General features: G+C 37.4%; 1 protein-coding gene across 1 annotated transcript in view; it reads left to right on the top strand.

Moving 5' to 3' along the window:
• Positions 1-2047: 2047 nt before the first annotated feature.
• The window catches only part of LOC150083284 (CD109 antigen-like), a 184152-nt gene continuing 164311 nt past the window's right edge, over positions 2048-21888 (top strand). The window contains exons 1-2 of the mRNA XM_090378462.1: positions 2048-2082; positions 2635-2795. Of these exons, the coding sequence (XP_090234588.1) occupies positions 2048-2082; positions 2635-2795 (196 nt within the window). The remainder of the gene's footprint in view (positions 2083-2634; positions 2796-21888) is intronic.

Raw genomic sequence — 21888 nt, 5'->3', positions numbered from 1 at the left:
GATGTCTTTGAGAATTCATTTTCTTCATTTGCAACTTTGTTTCTTTCCCAAGAAATTGGGGTATGTAATTAGCAAGGGGAACACTTTTATCAGGGTATATCCACGATGAGAAAAGCATGTACCAAAGTCATTGGTATATGATCATGATGGGAGATTACTACCAGCTTTTTTAATGGGAAAGCAAAATGGACTATGAGTTTTTCTCTTTGAGTGGCAAACATTTCCGAAGAATGTGTAGTATATTATATGTTTGATTAAAGTATTTTAAAATGAACAAGACTGATATTTGAAAAAAATGTTGGTATACTGTATGATATTTGAAATTTGTTATTCATTAAGTTACCAAAATTTCATTATATCTTTTAATGAAGACTTCATAGAGACATAATTTTGGTATTTTCGGAATCGGCAGATCAATTTCCTTTAGAATCTGCAACTTTCTGGAGATACAACAAAGTTTTGTTTTGTGTTTGTCAGTGTTATTAAAGGGGATGGACGTAAAAAGTGAGTAGTGTGTGTGTGTGTTATTTTTTATATAAGCTTGCTTCCTTAAAATCATTTGCCTTTACTAATACTATTACCCCACTTCTCTTTGAAATTAATTCTTTAAGTCTTAGCATATATTATCCCTTTGGTATTCCTTGAGCAGTATGATGCATGGATAAACTGTGTTGTTTGAAGATAATAAAGCACTCAAAACTTATGTTGGTATTATTATGTTTCTTTCCAAATTGGAAATATGTACATAATGGGGTCAAACTTTTTGTGATATTTTCTTACTACTTGTTCAGTGATAGCTGTCTTTGCAAAATCACCATCACAAAAGATCATTCCAGTCGCAAGAACTTCTTGTGACTGAAGTGATCTTCTTGTCTTGTGGCCAAAGTGACCTTTTGCGATGGTGATTTTTCAATCACCAGTGGTAAGAAAATACCATGAAACATTTGACTCCATTATTGTGTTTTACATGTTTCCAATTCTGAAATAAACATAATAATACCAATGTAGATTTTGAGTGCTTTATTATCTTCAAACATTATTCCTTTATTTATTGCAGTTGCACATTTCATAATTCCAGGAAAAAATCAATACGACAGTCCTTTCTTTTAATCTAATAAGCAGTACTATTTGCAATGAGACATTTTTTTTCTCTCCAATGTAACATTTGCAAAGTAGGCAAGAATCTTCTCATCATCATATATTTTTTTTCCTTTCCAATAGAAACCTTAGCAAACACTAGCAACTCCTGTAGTGTTATAGGGATTATAAACCGTGAAGTGAGTTAGGTGAAGGAAAACTGAATGTCATTTTTCATTAGAAAGTATCGTAAAAACTGCATAATGTACTTACTGTACATTATTTCAATGAATCCTAATTTCATTTTAAAAAATTAAGTGCAAACACAACAGTTTTAATAAAAATATATGTTTATAGATATATTACTATATTTAGCCTTTATTTGTATTATGTAAAAGCTGTGCACACTATTGAATAGATCTTGGGAATCTAAGGGCTTAGCCTTGTCTGTGAATTCCACCATAATGGTTGAATAAAATGTTATATACAGTTAAACTAAATTGAATTTAAATATACAATCAATAAATATATATCAAAAAATTAACTATTTGTACAAGAGCATAAAATAAAAGAATAAAAGCGATAAAACATGCATGAAACAAAAAGCTATAAAACATATATCAGGTAGCTTTCAAGGCGATGTGCCTCTTTGTCAGCTTAATATATATGACAACAAAACCTTATACAGCAGCATAGTCTTGCACATGAATTAACAACAACTAAGTGTGGATTGTGTGTTGTGTGTGGCAAAAGAAGGGGGAAGGAAAGAGAGAAAAAGACAACTGCCAGACTCTGCAAAAATGTGATTTTGCCAGCTCAGCCATTGTGAAGCATTATTCATGTGATCAGTGTTTTAATTATAATCTGTTACCCAATGTTGAAATATTGGATTGTGCCCATGATTCCTGCAATCTCTTTGGGTTTGCTGGTTCTCCATAATTTTAATGCTGGGACTTGCATATAGCTTATTATGGAGGCCATTATTCTATATCATGATGAGAAATGGTGAGTTAACAACAGGGCCAGTTCATCAGACCATTTCTGTAGATTCTGATGATTAATGTCTTTTTCTCTCTCTCTCTCTCCTTCCCTTCCCCCTTTCCTTTCCCCACACATGAACACATGATCCACACCTAGTTGTTTTTAATGCATGCATAAGACTATGCCTCTGTATGATATAAGAATTTGTTTTGTTTCGTATATTTTGTTTAAGTTGAAAAAGAGGCACATTGCCCCGAAATCTACTTGAGATATGTTTTATCGCTTTTAGCTTCTTGCATGTTTTATCACTTTTATTTTTTTATTTCATTCTTTTATACAAATAGTTTATTTTTTTCTAAATATTTATTGATTATATATTTAAATTAAATTCAGTTTAATTGTATATAGCATTTCAATTTACTTTATTTCCATGTATTTTAATTAATTTCAATACATTCAATTTAACTGGTTCATCAGTTGAGCAATATTTATTTTAATATGATCACACCTGGCACTCAAGGCCCTTTCTATAATGTTTAATTTATATTTTTGAATTATTATTTTTTTTTTTTCTAGGGGATTTATTTTAACAGCACCCAAGTACCTAACTGTGGGTACTAACGAGAGATTAATTTTTCAACCCTTCAGTATATCTGGTAATGGTAATATTACTGTCAAACTTTTGGAACTAAACAGTGATGTGATATTGGCAGAAACAAATGCTCAGATTGTGCAAGGTGAGTTGCATTCCATAAAATGGCATTATTTCTTTTGTACTGGAGGTGGCAGAATTTTGATATGCAGTACTTAGCTTGGTGTATATATTTGATATATAGCTGGAGTGCCAAGATACTTCAGGAATAGTTCAGCTACTGTAGAGTTATCATGGTACTTAAATGTGTTCCCAGTTACTGGTTTACTGAGTAGTAAATATCATAGTTAAGTTGAAATAATTTCTTCTGGGAAGGCACATCTCATTCCATATTGACTCTGTCAGTTACTGGTTATTCTGAGCCGTTCTGTTGGGTTACCAAGTTTTACTTGTGTAGTGGTGTCTTTGTCAAGAGTAATGTCTTTTCATATACAGTTCAAGTAAACATTTGAAAGCTGTGTCGCTTCACAATGGGAATGAATATACACCTATCAAACACTGTTCATATTGACTACAGAAATGAAGTGTGTGTTAGAGAAGATTGCATATGACCAGTATAAATGCAATGTCTGTGGGACTACAAGTTACTGGAGGTCCTTTCTAGGTTTGCAAGGTGGTTAATTTAGTTAGTTTTGGTAACATGATGCATGAATGTAAATTTTATACATGATCAGCAAAAAAAAAAACAAACAGGCACTTTGTTGTCCATTCATGCAAATAATTTGTCCAAACTTTCTTTAATTTATTCAAGCTACCTCCCTCCACAATGCCAGTTGAAAATCTATTCCAACAGTATATTACCCTTTGGCTAAATGCAGATTTCTGCACATTTATACTGCAAATATGCTGTAACAGTTTAAAAATATGAAAGAATAAAGATGCCATCAACATTTAGTTTACTTAAGTCTTAAGACTTTAACATTTTATTTAGTGAACCATGCAGATGCCTAGGTTCCACAGACTGCAATTTACAGAACCCCAGTCTTTGATGGTAAGAAGAGCAAGAGTAACTGGGGGCTTTTGTGCCCCCAGCTACTCTTTTCTCTTTTCTACATCCTTTCAACAAAAGTATGTTCGGATATTTCAGATGTGGCTTAATGGGTCATATATGGAATATTTTGGCCATCTATAATGGGTTGGTAACCTCATTTTTCCTGCTGCCAAAGTTCCTGTATATCATTGGCAGAACTCCATGAGCTTTTCTAGTAGCTTGTTTGCCCAGCTCAGAAAATTTCATGTTAGTCTGTGTAATATTAACCTTAGATCTTATCAATATGCACTATCTTGAGTTTAGTCCCTCTCACATGGAATGTTATTCTGAAATTATTGTTAACCCAGATGCAGTACCTTGCATTTATCATTCTTAAACCTCATTTACCATTTTCTAGCCTATCTGTTAGGTTTATTTAGATCCTCATGAAGTAGCATACTCTGATTACTGTCCTTAACCATTTGACTACCTTTGTACTATCAGCAAACTTGGACATTAAACTTGAAATGCTTGCATCAATAACATTATTAAAAACAGTAAGGGGACCAACAACCAATCCTTGTAGAACTCTACTCGCCCACTCTTTGTCTGCTATGACTTAATCATCGCTAAGTGATGTCAAAAGTATTCTTTGCATTCACTTTCTTTGTTACAACCTCATAATAGCTAATGAGATTGGTAAGTCACAACCTCCCTTTAACAAACCCATAATGATTGCCTTATGGCACCACTTCTATCAAGATGATTTTTAATTTCTTCTTTAATTATTGATCCATTATTTTAACTTGCACAGAGGTTCAGATTATAGGTCTTTAGTTACCTACTTCATCCTTGTGAATAGTTTGCAGATATCCAATTTGTAGGTACTTTCCTGAATCTAAGGATGCTCTCATTATGATGGATAATGATTTAACTACCTGTTTTGGAGCTTCTTAATTGGATAGATTCCATTAGCCCCTAGGTCCATCATGTTTAGCTGCTGCAATTTCTCTTCTATCTTATTTTCTGTTATTATATAATTATTTAGCTTCCAATTGGTATTAGATAGATTTCTACCAACCCCATCTCTGAAAATGTCTTTGTATGTATATGGAAAATATTTATTCAGTTCTTCAGTAGGATCATCAAATGCTATGCTGTTCACTTCCTGTGGACCAGTGTGATCTATCACTTTCTTGTAGTGCTAACATAAGCAAAGAATTCCTTGCTGCTTTTCTTTGCACTCTCAGTCAACAACTTCTCATAAGCTGCCTTAGCCTGCCTAACCCTATGAGTAACTTGATTGTACTTATACACTATTAGTATTAGCCATATAGTGCTTAGAAGCCACAGGCTTGTGCTGCACTAGCTAAAGAAAAAGTAGATAAAAAAAAGAAGCAAATATGCACTTCCCTCCTTGTGTAGGTAACTACACATAAAGAAATTGAATTTCTTCACACTCTCATCTGAGGCTGAGAGTTTGAATTTCTTCAAACTCTCAGCCTCAGCTACCTGCAGAGGCAACTTGTTCCAGTAATCAATGACTTGCTAGCTAAAAAAAATTTCCTACAATCTAGTCTTAACCTCTTTCCCTGTATTTATGGCCCCGAGTTCTGGAATTCTTTATAACAATGAATATTTTGCCTTCAGTCATTTTATTAACCCCACTCAGAGCTTTATAAATTTCAATCAGGTCCCCTCTAAGATTTCCAGTTGACAAGCTCCGTATTCCAAGCCTTTTTGCCAGTCTCACAATGAGAGTTGCCCAGCGTTGAATCCAGAGTGTTTGCACTGGGAGGAGAATGTAAACTTTGGGGGTACATGCACTGGGGGAAGAGAATATAAACTATGGAGGGTACATGTAGTATATGTGTATATTGTTTTATTATTATTTAATATTTACAACATATGTATATGTTACAAACAAATCTGTATATTAACAAATATGCACAATATGCATAAATATAAATATACAGATTATGCATATTTATGAATGTTATAATAAGAGAATATGAGAAAACAAAATAAGAAACAACAGGAAACATTTATTATTTAACATCTAAATACTAATAGTCAGTTCACAAAAACCACGTTACTGACAATAAATCACAGTTTAATATGAAAATCACTGATTAAAATTTGCAAAAAAAAAAAAAAAAAAAATTATACAAATAATCAAACATGTTATTCTTTTGTTTTTCGATTGATTAACATGTTAAACATGTTAATCAATCAATAATGTTATTCTTCTTTGCATTGTGCATCAATCATTTATTAATTTTTCCTGTAACTCATTTGGGCCCTCAGCTTATCTTCATGCAATCTTGCGATACAGATGCATATACTGTATAATAAAAAGGTTATAAAATGTTTATAGGCTGCGACCAAACCGTCTCATTTGCGGTATACAAAGGAAGAATTAGCCACAAGTAGACTCTTGCTGTGAAAAAAAACAAAAAAAAGGAATGTGAAAACCATAAAGCGAAACTGCTGATGATTGAATTAGTGGCTGCAAACTTCCCTGAAAGCCACAGGACACTTTACAATTACAATAGCATCTGTCAGGAACCAATTCAGGCAAACCTATTTCTGGCCTGCAATCTTGTTTGCGATATACAAACAAAGAATTAAGGCTGCTACACACCTTCAGGTAAACCTGTCAGGTATGCCTGCACAGGTCTTTCTGGACACCTGTAGTGCATCCACACGCTCCGGTAAACCTGTCACTATTCGTTCAGTTGGCTGACCATGACATCGACAGATGACGTTTTTGCAATAGTTTGCTTATTATTTGCAACAAAGTGTTTTAAACGTAAAATAAAACGTAATATATGGTGCAAAGAATGCTTGAAAAAAAAGAAAAGTTTACTCGCATGTGAACTTGTTAAGTGAATTGCAGTTGGCCCCTAAAGATTGGCATAATTATTTGTGGATGAATGAAGAAACTGATTTAGAGCTTCTTTCATTAGTTACTCCAGTAATTAAAAAACGATACTCTTATGAAGACTGCCATTTCACTGCATGAGAGATTAACTGCAATTCTGAGATTTCTTGCAACTGGAAGAAGTTAATAGTAAATTTTTTTTTTCATAGAAATGATGTAATTATTAATGATAGTCGAATAGGGAACTCCCCTAATCTGGCAGTGTGCTTGCCACATCGCTACATATGCTCCAGGGCGCCTCCGTAGCCAGGTGGGCACGATCAGCAGTGCGTAGCACATGCTTCTTGATTAGACCGGGGTTCGAGCCCGTGACCACCAAATATGGTGGATGTGGAAAGGTCAGGGAATGACCACCGCATATCCCCGGAGCAATATGGCCTTAGTTGCTAATGCTCCTAAAAACCAAATAACAACAACAACAACAACACACACACACTCTGGTTTGCTTGCACAGGCCACTCCGGTTCAGACAAATTGAATGATTTTTCATATTTTCCTCCGGTTGCCTGTGCAGGTCAAAATAACTGTGCAGTTTTATCATCTACACTCTCTGGTAGACCCGTACAGGTGTGCCTGTGCAGGCATACCTGACAGGTTTACTTGAACGTGTGTAGCGGCCTTAAGTCACAAGTAGACTGTTTGTGTGAAACACTATCAAGAGATGGTTTGTGTGAAAATAAAAGGAACCTGAAAACCATAAAACAAAAATGCAGACACTTGAAATAGTGGCGTTTAGTTACAATTTTTGGTCAGAAATATTGCCCTTTTAATTATTTTGAAAATTTAGTGTCTTGAATTTTAGTAATTTATTTTCGCTGTCTACCACTTAACAAGTACCACACTTAGTTGATGTGATTTTTCATGTTGTTTATTTGACATAAATTTATTGAATTTATTTGTGTTTTATAAAATAAAAATTACTATTTTTCACTGGGGGGATTTTATTCCACCAAGGGTGAAACTCCCCCTGGTTATCTCCCTGGATTCAACATTGGAGTTGCCCATCTTTTGACACTTCCAAGAAGCTCAATGTCTTTTTTTTCAGATGAGGTCTCCATACATGGACACAGTATTCGAAATGCAGTCTTACAATTGCCTTATAGAGTGGGATTATGACTTCCCTATCTCTACAGGATATTGTTCAATAAATCATTGATAGGGCACCATGGGGTTGCCTGTTTACAGTGATTGGAAAACTTCATATCTGTCCGTATGTAACTCCTAGATCCCTTCTTCTTTTACTATTTTTAATTCAACCCAACCAAGTATATAAGTTATTTTTGGGTTCCCCAAGCATAAGACCTTTCATTTTAAACCTGCATTAAAACATAGCTGCCACTTTTTTTACCATTCTTGAAGCCTATTCAAGTGATCCTGAAGGAGGTCTGCTTGACACCAATCATTAGCGACTCTCCCAATCTTAATGTTGTCTGCAGATTTTGACATCATGCTCTTCATCCCTTTGTCAATGTTGTTTCTGAAAATGAGAAACAATAGTGGCCCAAGAACGATCCTTGGGCCCCAATTCTGACATTTCACCAACTTGAAGAATATCCATTAATCACAACTCTCTGCCTTCTGCCTTGCAGCCAGCCTGCAGTCCATCTTAGAATCTTTCCAGTAATCCCAACATGTCCCACCTTATACGGTAATCTGTCACAAGGGACTGAGTCAAATGCCGTGCTAAAATCCAAATAAACTATATCAAATTTGTTCCCTACATCCAACTCGTGAGTAACTGTGTTCCGAATAGCTTATTAGTTAAGCTAATAATGATTTAAACTTAACAAAACCATGTTGTTTGTCTTTCAGAATGTCATTTCTAACTAAATGTCCCTGGATTGCACTTTTAATCATTGCCTCCAAAGTTTTCTCTATCACTGAAGTCAGTCTAACTGAGCTGTAGTTACTGGCTTCACTCGTAGAACTGCCTTTATGTAGTGGCAATACGTGGGCACTTCTCCAATCCAAAGGACTCTCTCCTGAATCCAGTGATGCCCTCAAAATTAACCTCAGTAATTCAATACACTTTCTGGTTGCCTTCTTCAAAATTACTGGGTATATGCCAGTAACTCCAAGAGCCTTACTTGCCTTTAGACTCAAAAGTTTTTCTAATATATATTCATCTATAATTTCAAATTAAGTAATTTCATCTGGCTTAAACTCACTCACACAGCATCTCCTCAGCATGAAGTGTCTTTTGTCCATAAAGACCTATGTGAAGTACCTATTCATTTCATCAGCAGCATCAGCTAGATTATATAAGACTTTCCCACACCCTGTACACAAGGGTCCAATCTGATTCATTTTCTTCATCTTTGTGTTTGCATACATGAAAAACTCCATGTCCCCATTCTTTGCTCTCTTAGCCAGTGCTTTCTGATGCTCAGCCTTGGCGTCTCTAACTTTATCTGTGTTACATTACAGATCAACTTGTAGATGTTGTAGTCTTCAGTACTTTTCAGATCTGTAACTTTCCCATGCTATCTTTTTCTGCTCAGTTAGAATGGCCAGCACCATATACTCATCCATCTCAACATTCTCTTTGTTCTTTGCTTTTTTAATGGCATATATGCATTCATTGCTTCTGTGATTATTACTTGAATGGTCTTCGATGAGTAATATATTTGCCCTCCCTTTGCAGTCTGCCCAATTAATATATGCCCCTCATGTATGACTGCAGGCTCTATGAAGACCTACGTGGTGTTTTACTCACCAGAATCCACTACTTACCACAGGGACAAGAACATCACCTCCTAGACACGAAGGAGGAGTATCAAGCCTTCTCGGATTATGCACAGGCACTGTTCACGAGGAGGAGGAGGAGAAACCAAATGGCCGCAGCCCACAACCCATTACCATTATAACCAAAGAACATCTGTTCTTCAGCTCACTAGGACTGGGACATCAGAAATGACCCACCCCCAAGAATTAGAAAACTCAGGAAACAAACTATACCAAAATAGACTAACATGGACGGGACCCATGTCCCATGAAAGACAAATGGAGATGACTACCAAACTTAGACACCCCACCAGCTGGGTCTATGTGAACAAGACACACTCCTGAGAACTGGAAGGCTTAGGAAATAAACCACACTAAGATAAAGGACTAACATGGACGGACCCAGGTCCCAAGGATGACAACTCGGACATGACACCAGATTGGACACCACCAACAGGGTCATTGTATAGTTTTCCTGCAGACGCTTGTTGGCGATCGTACCAGGCTCCCTTGCCTGGTGCCTTTCCACCCCCCTCCCCCTGCGCCGGTGGTGGGACGGTCCCTCCGGCGCCCCCTACTTTCTCCTGGTAAGGCATGGGCCTGCCTCACTGACTTCTGTGGTTGCCTACTCTATCATCCCCATATTTCTGCCTTAACCCCCCCTCCAGCCTTCAGTCTGCCACCCACTCTATCTTTATGCTAGCGAATGTCCCACACACATAAAACTTAATTATGTCAAAACTACCGTTTGCCCATTCTTTCGGCCTTTATTATGCAAGCATTATCCCCCTCACCTAACGATCATCAAACCGACGATGATGGATATATGTATCGCATATCATGTTTTTTTTTTTTTTTTTTTTTTTTTTTAGGTTCTAGCCTCTGAAATCTCAGGAAATTAGGTGGCAGGACCTGCCAGAGTGAAACTAAAACTACTGGGTTCCTGGTCTGCTTCCACGGGGCGAAAGTGGGGCAACATTGGGCCTCAGCAGGGGTCCAGCAACTAAACGACCAGATAAACAACAGTACATAACACTACACATATACAATATCCATACACTTTTAAACCTCTGGCATTTCCAGCAAACTGGTACACCCACAATGAAAGCAACGCGGAGATGGGGGAACCCCTGGTGCCATCTGACACTAAATACACCTTAATATATGCCACATAGCACCTTAAACTGTTATAGTTTGCTCTTCTGAAATTAAAACCTGTGCCTTGCCTTAAACTACTGCAACATATTTCATCTTTCAATGTAACAACAATGTGATCACTATCTGCCAACAGCTCCTGTACTTCTACAGGAGTAGTTGAAAAATTCTACTGTTACATTGGACTTCTGGGGCATCTACAGTTATGCTAGTCTGGGCTTTAATATTCTGAATTATCTAAAATGCTGCTTAAGTTCTGGGAATGGTTTGGATGCTACAAAATGTTAGTTAAAGCATGTCCCAGAAAACGTCAATGAACTTATGTGACTGCCTAGTGTTTTTTTTTTTTTTTTTTTATGAAAACCCCAAACACGAAAGGTATCAAAACCTATAGTACTTAGTACCGTGTATGGGTTGAAGGAGAAGTAAGGGGGGAGGGGGATGCCGGAAACTTTGCTCTAGAGACTAAACATGGGTTTCACCATTTCAAGCCTCCAATAAGCAAAGTGGTGGTATTTCACCGGTTGATGAAAGTCATCTACCACTGGGACAATGAAATGCCACAATAATAGTTCTTTTACTATAAAATTTGTGCTATGGCTAATGTGTAACAAGAGAGTAGGTAAGAGGCAAGAATACTCAAACAAAATGTAATTTATTATTATCACTATTTCTGAAACATACATACAATAACAATAGCATGAATAAGGAAGTGGTGTGAGTTAGTGACATGTTTATGTTCTTCGTGTGATTCCTCTATGGCATCTTGCTCATCTCTAGTCTGCAGTCCACATCTTGGAGGAGTATAGAGGTATTTACATGTAAGCACAAACACTATACCAAAACCTTGAGTAACAATTGGGTGTTGCATAGTGACATTACTAATACTGTATTAACTAGTCAAGTTAAACTCTAATTTACAGACAATGTGTCATGACATGTTACAATAACAATTATCCTAATGAGGAGGGATGCTTATGTACTAAAATAGGGTAAAACTTACCAGTATAAGGAATGTCTCGGTTCACTGTATCTGGAACAGCAACTATATTATTCTGTTCTAATCAGCTCTGCTGGAAGCTTCAGATTGGTGGTCTAGGTAACCTGTAGTAACAGTCTTTTTTTAATCTTCATCTACTTCTCTCTCAATTCTCTCCAGAGGACTCCGAAGGACTCTTAAGAAGATATTTCCCAGACCAAGACTGCCAAAAGCTCTCTCAAAGATTCTAAAAAAATTTCTCTCTGCTCTTCTAAAAGACTGCAAAAGTTTTCTACTGTCGTCTAAAACTCTCTTTGCTCCAAACTTCTAAAACACTTCCCCCCTTTCCTTTGTTCTCACCTGTGTATATATAGGTTCCCCCCCATATGCTTTCCATGCTCCCATTGGTCCGGATCTCATTTTTGTGGGGGAACTAATTTCAGGGCTGATATCTGGGGACCAAAAACAGGGGAAAAAAAAGGAGTTATAATCATGTGAAAACGAAACTCATATTTGTTCGGGGTGAGAGTTCCTGATCTCTGGACTTGGGGAAACCAATTCCTACGAAAGGAACTTATTGATACAATCTACTCTGCAGTTATCAGATTCGGGTTTCCCATTAAAAGTCTGTTTTCAATAGTCATAACTTTTTTCTATGCGATAAAATAATCAAACACTGTGTTAACCACACTTCCATCTCCCATAATGGTCAGAAGCTGATCAAGTAATGGCCTCCTGTTGTGCTGTGACCCAGCTAATACAGGTGGAATTGCATCATAATTACTGACCTTACTTAATGTGATGCCAGAGAGGCATGCGTCCTAACAGGGAAGAAGAAGCCGAGGAACACTGATAAGTGTGGTATTGGGTTTCGTTCTCCAAAAGTACAGTAGAGGGACAAAAGTATTGCGGTAGCTTGATGGCAAATGGTAGGTAAAATGCAGGCATTTTACACTACCTAATGAGCAAGGCTTGTGAGGTAGAATTTTTCTCAGTGTGTTCTGTGCTTGTTAACAGGAGAGTCTATTTTTAGAGGGGTAGGATACACATAAATAGAAGGGATGCATGAATATTGCTATCTAGGCAGTGTTTAGATAGGCTGCAAAACTGGTAGCTTGTGGGAATACACAACATAATAGATTAGCATTAGTAGTGGTACATGATGCAAGAAATTAAGCTTATATAGCGCTAGCCAAAAAACTAAAAAAACCACTTCAAATTCACTCCAAACATTTTTCCAGTTCTTCCTTGAATTTATTTAAACTATCAACTTCCACAACAACAGTTTGTTCCAGCAATCAACCACTTGCTAGCTAAAGGCAAATTTCTGCACATCTATTCTGCAACTGTCTTTCCTCAGTTTGAATTTATGCCCCCCCCCCGAAGTGCCTAATATGAGCAAGAGGAAGAATCCCATCAGCATTGAGCTTGCTCAAACCATTCGAATCCTTATACACTTCAATTAGATCACCTTGCAGGTGTTTAGTTTCCAGACACTGCAATTTGCAGAACTTAAGCCTTTCTTGGTAAAGCACCAATCTCGTTGCCCTTCTGTGTACTCATTCCAACAGCTCTACATCCTTCCTAAAATGAGGCTTCCAGACCTGTATGCAGTACTCAAGGTATGGCCTGACCATTACCATATACAAAGGGATAATTGTCTCCCTGATCCCTTTTAGGAAAGTTCCTGTATATCATTGACCACATGAGCCACTCTGCAGCTTGTCTGCACTGCTCTGAAAACTTCTTATCTGACTGCACAATTACCCAAAGTCTTTTTCATTTTCCACTACCCTGAGTGTAGTAATGCACAGTTGGTGCGTTACTCTGTTGTTACTGCTACCCATATGCAGTACTTTGCATTTGTCAATGTTAAACTTTAGTTGCTACCCCTCAGCATGTATGCCCAAATGCTGGTGCGCATTTTTCTGTGGCAGCATACAGGCTGGAACCCTCAACCTAACCATCTATAGTTGCTTTTGCTAACCACAAAATCACTGCTGACCTAAACTAGACCCCAAACGAGATTAAATATAATTAACTTGAAATCTCTGAGACCTTGGGAAGCAAGGTTTTGGGGATTTCAAGCCCTGCTATGGATCATCAGGGCTTGAAACTAGTAAATACATGGGTTGTGTTACTATAAATAAGAGTATGAATAGCTGCATGTATACTTGTATATACACTAATGTTAGGAGCATAGTAAAGAAATTTGATGAATTTGAAGTACCGATTAAGTCATCAAATTTAGTATTATAGGAATATCAGAGACATGGTGTCACTCAGACATAAGGGATGCAGAGTTTGAACATGGAGAGTACAATGTGTACAGTAAGGACAAATCAAATCAAATTATTATATTAGGGCCACCCATTATTTCATATATTTACCCATATATGTATTTTGTCTGTAAATTGCGTGTGTTCTCTGGTCGACTTGCCTGTTTTGCTGGACGAAAAAACCCCAGTTAATGGGGGAAAAAATCTTGCTATCTACGCCTGAGACCGACTAACTCAGCTACGGAGTGAAAAAAGCCCATTAAAGTTCCTCACGTCATTGAAGGAATTCAAACCCGGGCCTTTTCCACCCAGTGTGGGGAGGACGGTGACAATCCTACTTTGCTACCCACGCAGACTGTCTAGTAAGGACAAGGTGTCAAGGTGTGTTTGTTTCAATTGCAGTCTCCAGAGTTTCTCCCATATGCCACTGTAGCATCTGAAAAGGCAAAGGCTGGCAAGTGTATGTATGTAGGTGTGTAAGTATGTGTCTTGTTATGTTGAGTGTTGAATGCCGGCACTGGTGACTTTGTAGTTGGGGGCAGGGGACACCTGGTCCCCTGCCCCCTGACTCCCAACCTTGGCCACGAGGAGGTGTGCCAGGGTTCACTCTCTAGCTGAGACTCTTACTGTGGCTATCAGGCAAGCCTGGGAGCCCAAGGTATTTAGGGAAAGGAAGTGGGGATAAGAATTGAGAAGTATGGGGATTGGAAGGGATGGGGAGGTTGGATAGAAGATAAGGGGAAGAGATAGACCTCCCATGAAAGAGAAGAGAAAAGTTTACAATAGTTTATAGAGCGAAAAAAAATAAATAATAAATAAATAAATAATAATAAAAAATACATAAAATAAAAAAAATAATAAATAAAATGAAATAAATAAAATAAATATTACTAATAAAATAAAATAAATTTTAAAAAATGCTAAAAAATAAAAAATAAAAATAATAAAATAAAATAAATTTTAAAAATGCTAAAAAAATAAAAATAAAAATAATATTTAAAAAAAAATACCTATATACAATGTTTACTATTAGCTAAGTGAGTATGATCACCACTCCTGGGAAACTTAATCAGAAAACCAAAACTATAAATAACACTTCATTACATTAATTAACACCATTTCAAAAGTATTACTATTAGGCCACAGCAACAAGATACACATGTCCAGTCATTATACAGGACTCAACCACTTTGCCTCTTAATAACACTATGATTATCTGATCCTACACTACCAGATTTCAGCATTAAACTCAGAAGGCAAATGGCAAGGTGTCTATGTACAAACATAAAAAAAAAAAAAGGTGCTATCTATGTACAAACATAGATAGCACCTTGTCACCGTTTTACAATTCAATATCATATTTACAACATGCATAGCCAACTTTTCCTCCATACACAAAACTGCTATCAATATCCTGATAGTCTTTACAAGTCGCATCTTGACAGGAACTACACTTGGCTCAAGAACCACTAACACAACCAACAGACAACCTCTCTGCTAAATCTACTAAATCCAATTTTATATTTATAACAAATAATCTACAAAACAAAACATCATTACCATTGTGGAACCAACATATTTACTTAAGAAAACTAAGGACTTATTTACAAAACACATATTTAATAGACAAAAAAGTATAATAGTTCTTGTCCTTGAACACAAACGCTGGATTACTTGGCATTACTCTTTACAGATCAACTCCAATTAGTCTCTTCCTACGTGCATACAATTTATCTGCAAAATTAGAAAAAGCTAGGAAATTTTCTTTATCTTTATCATTGACAAAACATGGTAGGTCATCTTTATTATACACTTCTGTAAGAAGCTGTAAATTGTTTTTTAAGTCTATATAGAGATAGCAGTTAAATATTAAATGCTCCATGGTCTCAGGAGCACCACACTTACATAATGGAGAGGCAGCCAATCACAGAGTGAACAATTTGGAGTTCGAGCCGCCATGCCCTGTTAGAAGAAAAGACATTCAGACCTGGGAAAAACCAGGTCAACTGTTGCTTGGTAAATTCTGATATGTTAGGAAGGTAACTAAAAGTAACTCTACCAACTTCTGCATTGGACCAAGTTAATTGCCAACTATTAACAAACTCTCTTCTTATTCTACAATTATCATCCTTAGTTGGTATGTCTAAATTAATTGAATAATTGCTCACCCTTGCAGGTAGAGCTTTCCGACAATAATATTGTAAGTAGTGGTACATAACTTCATATTGGATAGGAGGTTTTTCACTCAATACTTGGAGTGCCATTGTTGACACTGTTCTGCAATTTCTTGTGATTGCAAGAAGAAAGAAACATGCTTGAGTCAAATACTTCAAGACTAAACAATTATTAACACGATAACCCCATGCACCTGCAACCTAACAAATTATTGGTATAAAAATACACTCATAGTATAACTTTCAAGTTAAGGTACAGTAAGGATAGTTGGCAATTAACTTTGGTTCAATACAGAAGTTGGTAGAGTCACTTTTAGTTACCTTCCTAACATATAAGAATTTACCAAGCAACAGTCGGCCCGGTTTCATCACGCAACACAGCAGCAACCGACAAGGCAGAATGTGCTGGTCCCACAGGAACTAGCAGTTGTTGGTGACTCTGTTGTCAGGGAAACAGGGAACATGTTTTGTAAAAAGTATAGGTGGAACAGGACCAAGGTATGTCTGCCAGGGGCAAAGGTTGATGATGTTGTAGAGCATCATCAACCTTTAGAGCTGGGAAATTCAAAGGTCAACTGGATAATTACCAATGGAAATGCATAGTTGTCCATTAAAAATAAATACATAGATGAAAATAAATGAAAATTTTAAAAAATTATTTAAAAAAATTTTTTTCTTCTTATTATTTTTTTTATTCTTATTTTTTATTTTTTGTTATTTTATTTAATAGGTTTCCTTGCGCCATGTGGCCATTACTAATACTAATACTAAAACAAAATGATACTTTTTGTTTTCATCAAAGGTCTAACCACTTTTTTAAACCAGTTTTGCAAGCTGATTGTAACTTGCCGTCTTTGTTATACGATACATTATATCCCGAACTAGATAGCGTTAGTATAGTATAGTATAATATTGTCAGTTAATCAGTAAAATCTATTAAACTTTTTAAACTTCATTGTCAGTTAAATTGTACTTTTAACTAAATACATATAACTACTTAGATTACAAACATAACATAATTAATTAATACATAACTTGATACGGAAGTTATATAAAGGGAACTCGTAGATAATTAGTACTTGATACTGAAAAATATATATACCGTTATAACTGTGTTGGGATACAAGTTTAGGGTTATAATTTTGTACTGAAATTGAAATTTTATCGAAATTAAATTGAAATCATGACTCAGAACAGAGCAGCAAAGCAAAAGGCTCAAGGTAATGGGAGTGCTGTGGCTCAGAGGAGAACTGAGGGGGGCAGTTGCCCTCTTAATCAGAGCCTTTTAAAATGCACTGCTTGCATGATGTTTGTGGAGCAATCAGGTATGGGACATGATATTGCCATGGGGAATGTCTTTGTGTGTGCATGATGCAAGGAGTGTAACGAAATGAGGCAAAAACTCAGCATTGTTATGGGCCTATATGAGAGCTTGAAGGACAGGGTGGTTTCCCTCGAAGAAACTAAATTGAGGGGCCCATCAAGCTCTCAGCTGCCCACATTAATGCCAGAGCTTGCACTTGGTCATCACGCAACACAATGGCAACCCCCAAGCCAGAATGCGCTGGTCCCACAGGAACTAGTAGTTGTTGGTGACTCTATTGTCAGGGAAACGGGGAACATGCTTTGTAAAAAGGATAGGTGGAACAGGACCAGTGTATGTCTGCCATGGGTAAAGGTTGATGACGTTGTAGAGCAGATATCATCTTTTAAGTGCACAAAAGGTGATATAGTTATACATGTTGGCACTAATGATATCAAGAGTAGGAGGCTGGCAGAATTACTTAACAAGTACAGGTCACTGATGCAAAAAAGCCATGAATTAGGGTTGAATTTGAAAGTGTCTGCAATTCTGCCCAGACACGATAGGCAGAAGGAGGGAGTATATGATGAGAGCCTTGTCGATCAATTTGGCCCTGGAAAGATTGTGCAAGGCTCAAGGGGTAGAATTTTTTTCAGCCTGGTCTATACTTGTTAACAGGAGACTTTGTTCTACAGGGATGGGATACACTTAAATAGAAAGGGTGCAAGAATATTTGCTGATGCTATCGAGGCAGTGTTAGGTGGGTCAGAAAACTGCTAGCTTGGGGGGGATACAAAGACTAATAGATTAACAGTAGCCACTGGCAGAGGTGAAAGTGATTCTTGCACTGCTTCTATTGGAATGAGCAGAAGCCTGGAAAACAAGATGCAGGATGTTTCAGAGACTGCTGGAAGTCATTGCGGTACAAGTAAACACATGGGTTGTGTTAGGGGATTTAAGAATAGGAACAGGTGATTGTATACTTGCGTGTACACCAATGCTAGGAGTTTGGTAAATAAATTTGATGAATTTGAGGTATTGCTGAAAGCATCAAAGGCGGATATTGTTGGGATATCAGAGACGTGGTGTAACATAGATATAAAGAATGCAGAACTGGAATTTGGGAAGTACAGATTTGATTATCGTCTACAGAAAGGATAGACAGCATAGTAAGGGAGGAGGGGTTAAGCTATTAGTTAAGAAACACATAAAATCCAAGGAAGTGAAGCCAGTCGACATCGCTGGACAGTGCAGTGTCGAGTCAGTCTGGTGTGACATAAGCATTGGGAGATCAAAATTGAGAGTAGGAGTGTGCTATAGGCCTAATGACTCTGATGAGTATAATAAGAAAATGTACAGGGAAATAGAGTGGGCCAGTAAATCAGAGAGACTTATAATGGAGGATTTTAATTTCCAGATATTGACTGGAATTTGTGGGTTGGTCACTCACACACTAGCAAGGCTTTTGTGGATTTATTGGATGATTGTTTTCTACATCAGCATGTTCGGGAGGCAACTAGAGGGAGTAATATTCTTGATTTGATTATCAGTAGTGATTCTTCATGCATTAAGAATCTGCAGATTAAGAAACCACTAGGTGGCAGTGATCACAGTGTGGTGAAGTGGGTTTTACTCAAAGGGGTAACTACCATCAGGAGTAAAGGGAAGGGTTATTGCTTTTGTAAAGGCGACTAAGATGGTCTGAGACAGTATTTAAATTATATACGGTGGGACCAATTGATGATATTACCAACAGCAAATTCAAAATGGGAAGCATTCAAAGAACTTATCTTGAAAGCTACTAGGCTTTACATACCAAATAAGAAATATTGTTCAAGGTTTATGCCTAAATGGATGTCAGATGAACTAATGAGACACATGGCAGAGAATAAAAATGCATGGGATACATATAAATTAACACGTAAACACAGAAGCTGATGATAGATATAAGCTGGTATGTAACCAAGTCACAAAGGAGGTTAGGCAGGCAAAGGCAGATTATGAGAAATCTTTGGCAAAGGATGCAAAGAAAAACAGCCATGAGTTCTTTACTTATGCAAACTGTAGAAGGAAGAGGATGAATCAGATTGGTCCACTTGATATCGATGGTTCAACTGTTGATGATCCTGCTCAGGTAGCTAACAAACTAAATGAATATTTTGCATCGAAATTCACACATGAGGAGTTATTCAGTGAGAAGAATGCCAGAGGTATATTCAACTCTGGCAGTAAGCTAGATAATCTTGTAATAACTGAGAGTAAAGTGGAGGAGAAATTGTTGAAGATAAACACAAGAAAGGCACCTGGGGTGGATGGGATCTATCCAGTTACATTAAAGGAGGCAGCAAAGGAAGTAAGCAAACCCTTAGCCATAATCATGAGAGCTTCCTTGGACTCAGGGGAGATGCCCATAGATTGGAGAGGTGCAAATGTGACCCCAATTCACAAAGGAGGATCAAAGGCTGACAAGTAATTATAGACATGTGAGTTTAACTTCTGTTCCAGGAAAATTAATGGAGGCACTGGTTAAAGAAGCACTGCAGGATCATCTAGACAAGACTTCAGTTATAGCTCGGACACAGCATGGTTTTGTTAATGGGAAGTCTTGCCTGACCAATTCGATTGGATACTATGATACAGTCACAAAAGAGCTGGATGTAGGGAATAACTTTGATATTATATACTTGGATCTTAGAAAGGCTTTTGATACTGTTGCACATAGACGACTGCTGCACAAATTGGAGCAATGTGGCATTGGAGGCAAATTGCTGCTAACGATAAAGGGGTGGTTGAGGGGAAGAAGACAGAGAGTGGTAATCAATGGACACTGCTCATTGTGGACTAATGTTATTAGTGGAGTCTCTCAGGGTTCAGTGTTGGGTCCATTATTGTTTTCTGTATTTATAAATGATATTGATGATGGTATATCAAGCTTAATGTCCAAGTTTGCAGACGACACGAAGGTTGGCAGGGTTGTTAAGGACACTACTGACACTATGCTGCTACAACAGGATCTGAAAAGGTTGAGCAGATGGGCTGAGAGGTGGCAAATGAAGTTTGACATTGACAAATGTAAAGTACTACATATGGGAAACAGCAACCCAGAGCAATGTATCAACTCTGTGGTACTACACTGGTCACTGACAGAGGTAGAGAATGAAAAGGACCTGGGTGTAATTGTGCAGGCAGATATGAAGTTTTCTGAGCAGTGCAGATGGGCTGCAAGAGTAGCTCATTGTGTCTTGTCAATGATATACAGGAATTTTTCTAGCAGGGATACAGAGATGATTATTCCCTTGTATAAGGCAATGGTATACAGGTCTGGAGGACTCATTTCAAGAAGGATGTAGAGCTGCTGGAACGAGTACAGAGAAGGGAAGCAAGATTAGTGAATGGAACAAAGGGTTGCTCTTATGAAGAAAGGCTTAAGTTTTGCAAATTATAGTCTCTGGAGACTAGGCACCGGCGAGGTGATCTGATAGAGGTGTATAAAGCCTTGAATGGTTTGGGATGTGCTGATGGGATTCTTCCTCTCGCTCAGAATAATCACCTGAGAGGGCATAAATTCAAATTGAGGAAAGACAGATGTAGGATAGATGTGCGGAAATTTGCCTTTAGCCAGCGGGTAGTTGGTTGGTGGAACAGACTTCTATCCCTTGTTATGGAAGTTGATAGCCTAAATAAATTTAAGGCTCAGCTGGACAGGTATTTTGAACGAACAGAGGGGTGAAGTGGAAGGTTTTTTTTTTTTTTTTTTGGCTGATGATGCATAAGCTTGCTTTCCTGGATCATATGCCTTTACTAATGCTAATGCTAAGGACAGACAGGTTGGGAGGGGAGGGGTTATTATTATTATTATTAGCCATATGGTGCAAGGAATCACCTGAGAGGGCATAAATTCAAATTGAGGAAAGACAGATGTAGGATAGATGTGCGGAAATTTGCCTTTAGCCAGCGGGTAGTTGGTTGGTGGAACAGACTTCTATCCCTTGTTATGGAAGTTGATAGCCTAAATAAATTTAAGGCTCAGCTGGACAGGTATTTTGAACGAACAGAGGGGTGAAGTGGAAGGTTTTTTTTTTTTTTTTTTGGCTGATGATGCATAAGCTTGCTTTCCTGGATCATATGCCTTTACTAATGCTAATGCTAAGGACAGACAGGTTGGGAGGGGAGGGGTTATTATTATTATTATTAGCCATATGGTGCAAGGAAGCCTGAGGCTTATACTGCACCAGCCAAAAAAAAAAAAAAAAAAAAATTTTTGAATTACCCAGAGAGAGAGAGAGAGAGAGAGAGTGTGTGTACAAGAGATCACCAAGAAAGGGAAGGGAAGAATGATGATATCCAGCTCTCAGGACCCTGGGTATGCCAAGCCCATACCAGATGTGAGTCCCTAAGCTGTATGCTCTTAGTTAAGAAACATATTAAATCTAAGCCAGTAAATCTGCTTGACATGAGTGGCCAGTGCATTGTTTGGTGTAACATAAGTACTGGAAAATCAAATATGAGAGTGAAAGTGAGTTATTAGTGTGATGAGTATAACAAAAAAACTATATATAGAAATGGTGGGCCAGTAAATCTGAATGTCTCTATAATGGAGGATTTTAATTTTTTGGATACTGACTGGAACTTGTGGGTTGGTCACTCGTG

Source organism: Mastigoproctus giganteus, chromosome 7 (genome assembly GCF_048544385.1).
Source record: "Mastigoproctus giganteus isolate SK-2022 chromosome 7, ASM4854438v1, whole genome shotgun sequence".
Classification (NCBI taxonomy): domain Eukaryota; kingdom Metazoa; phylum Arthropoda; class Arachnida; order Uropygi; family Thelyphonidae; genus Mastigoproctus; species Mastigoproctus giganteus.
This window is presented reverse-complemented; position numbering and strand designations above follow the sequence as displayed.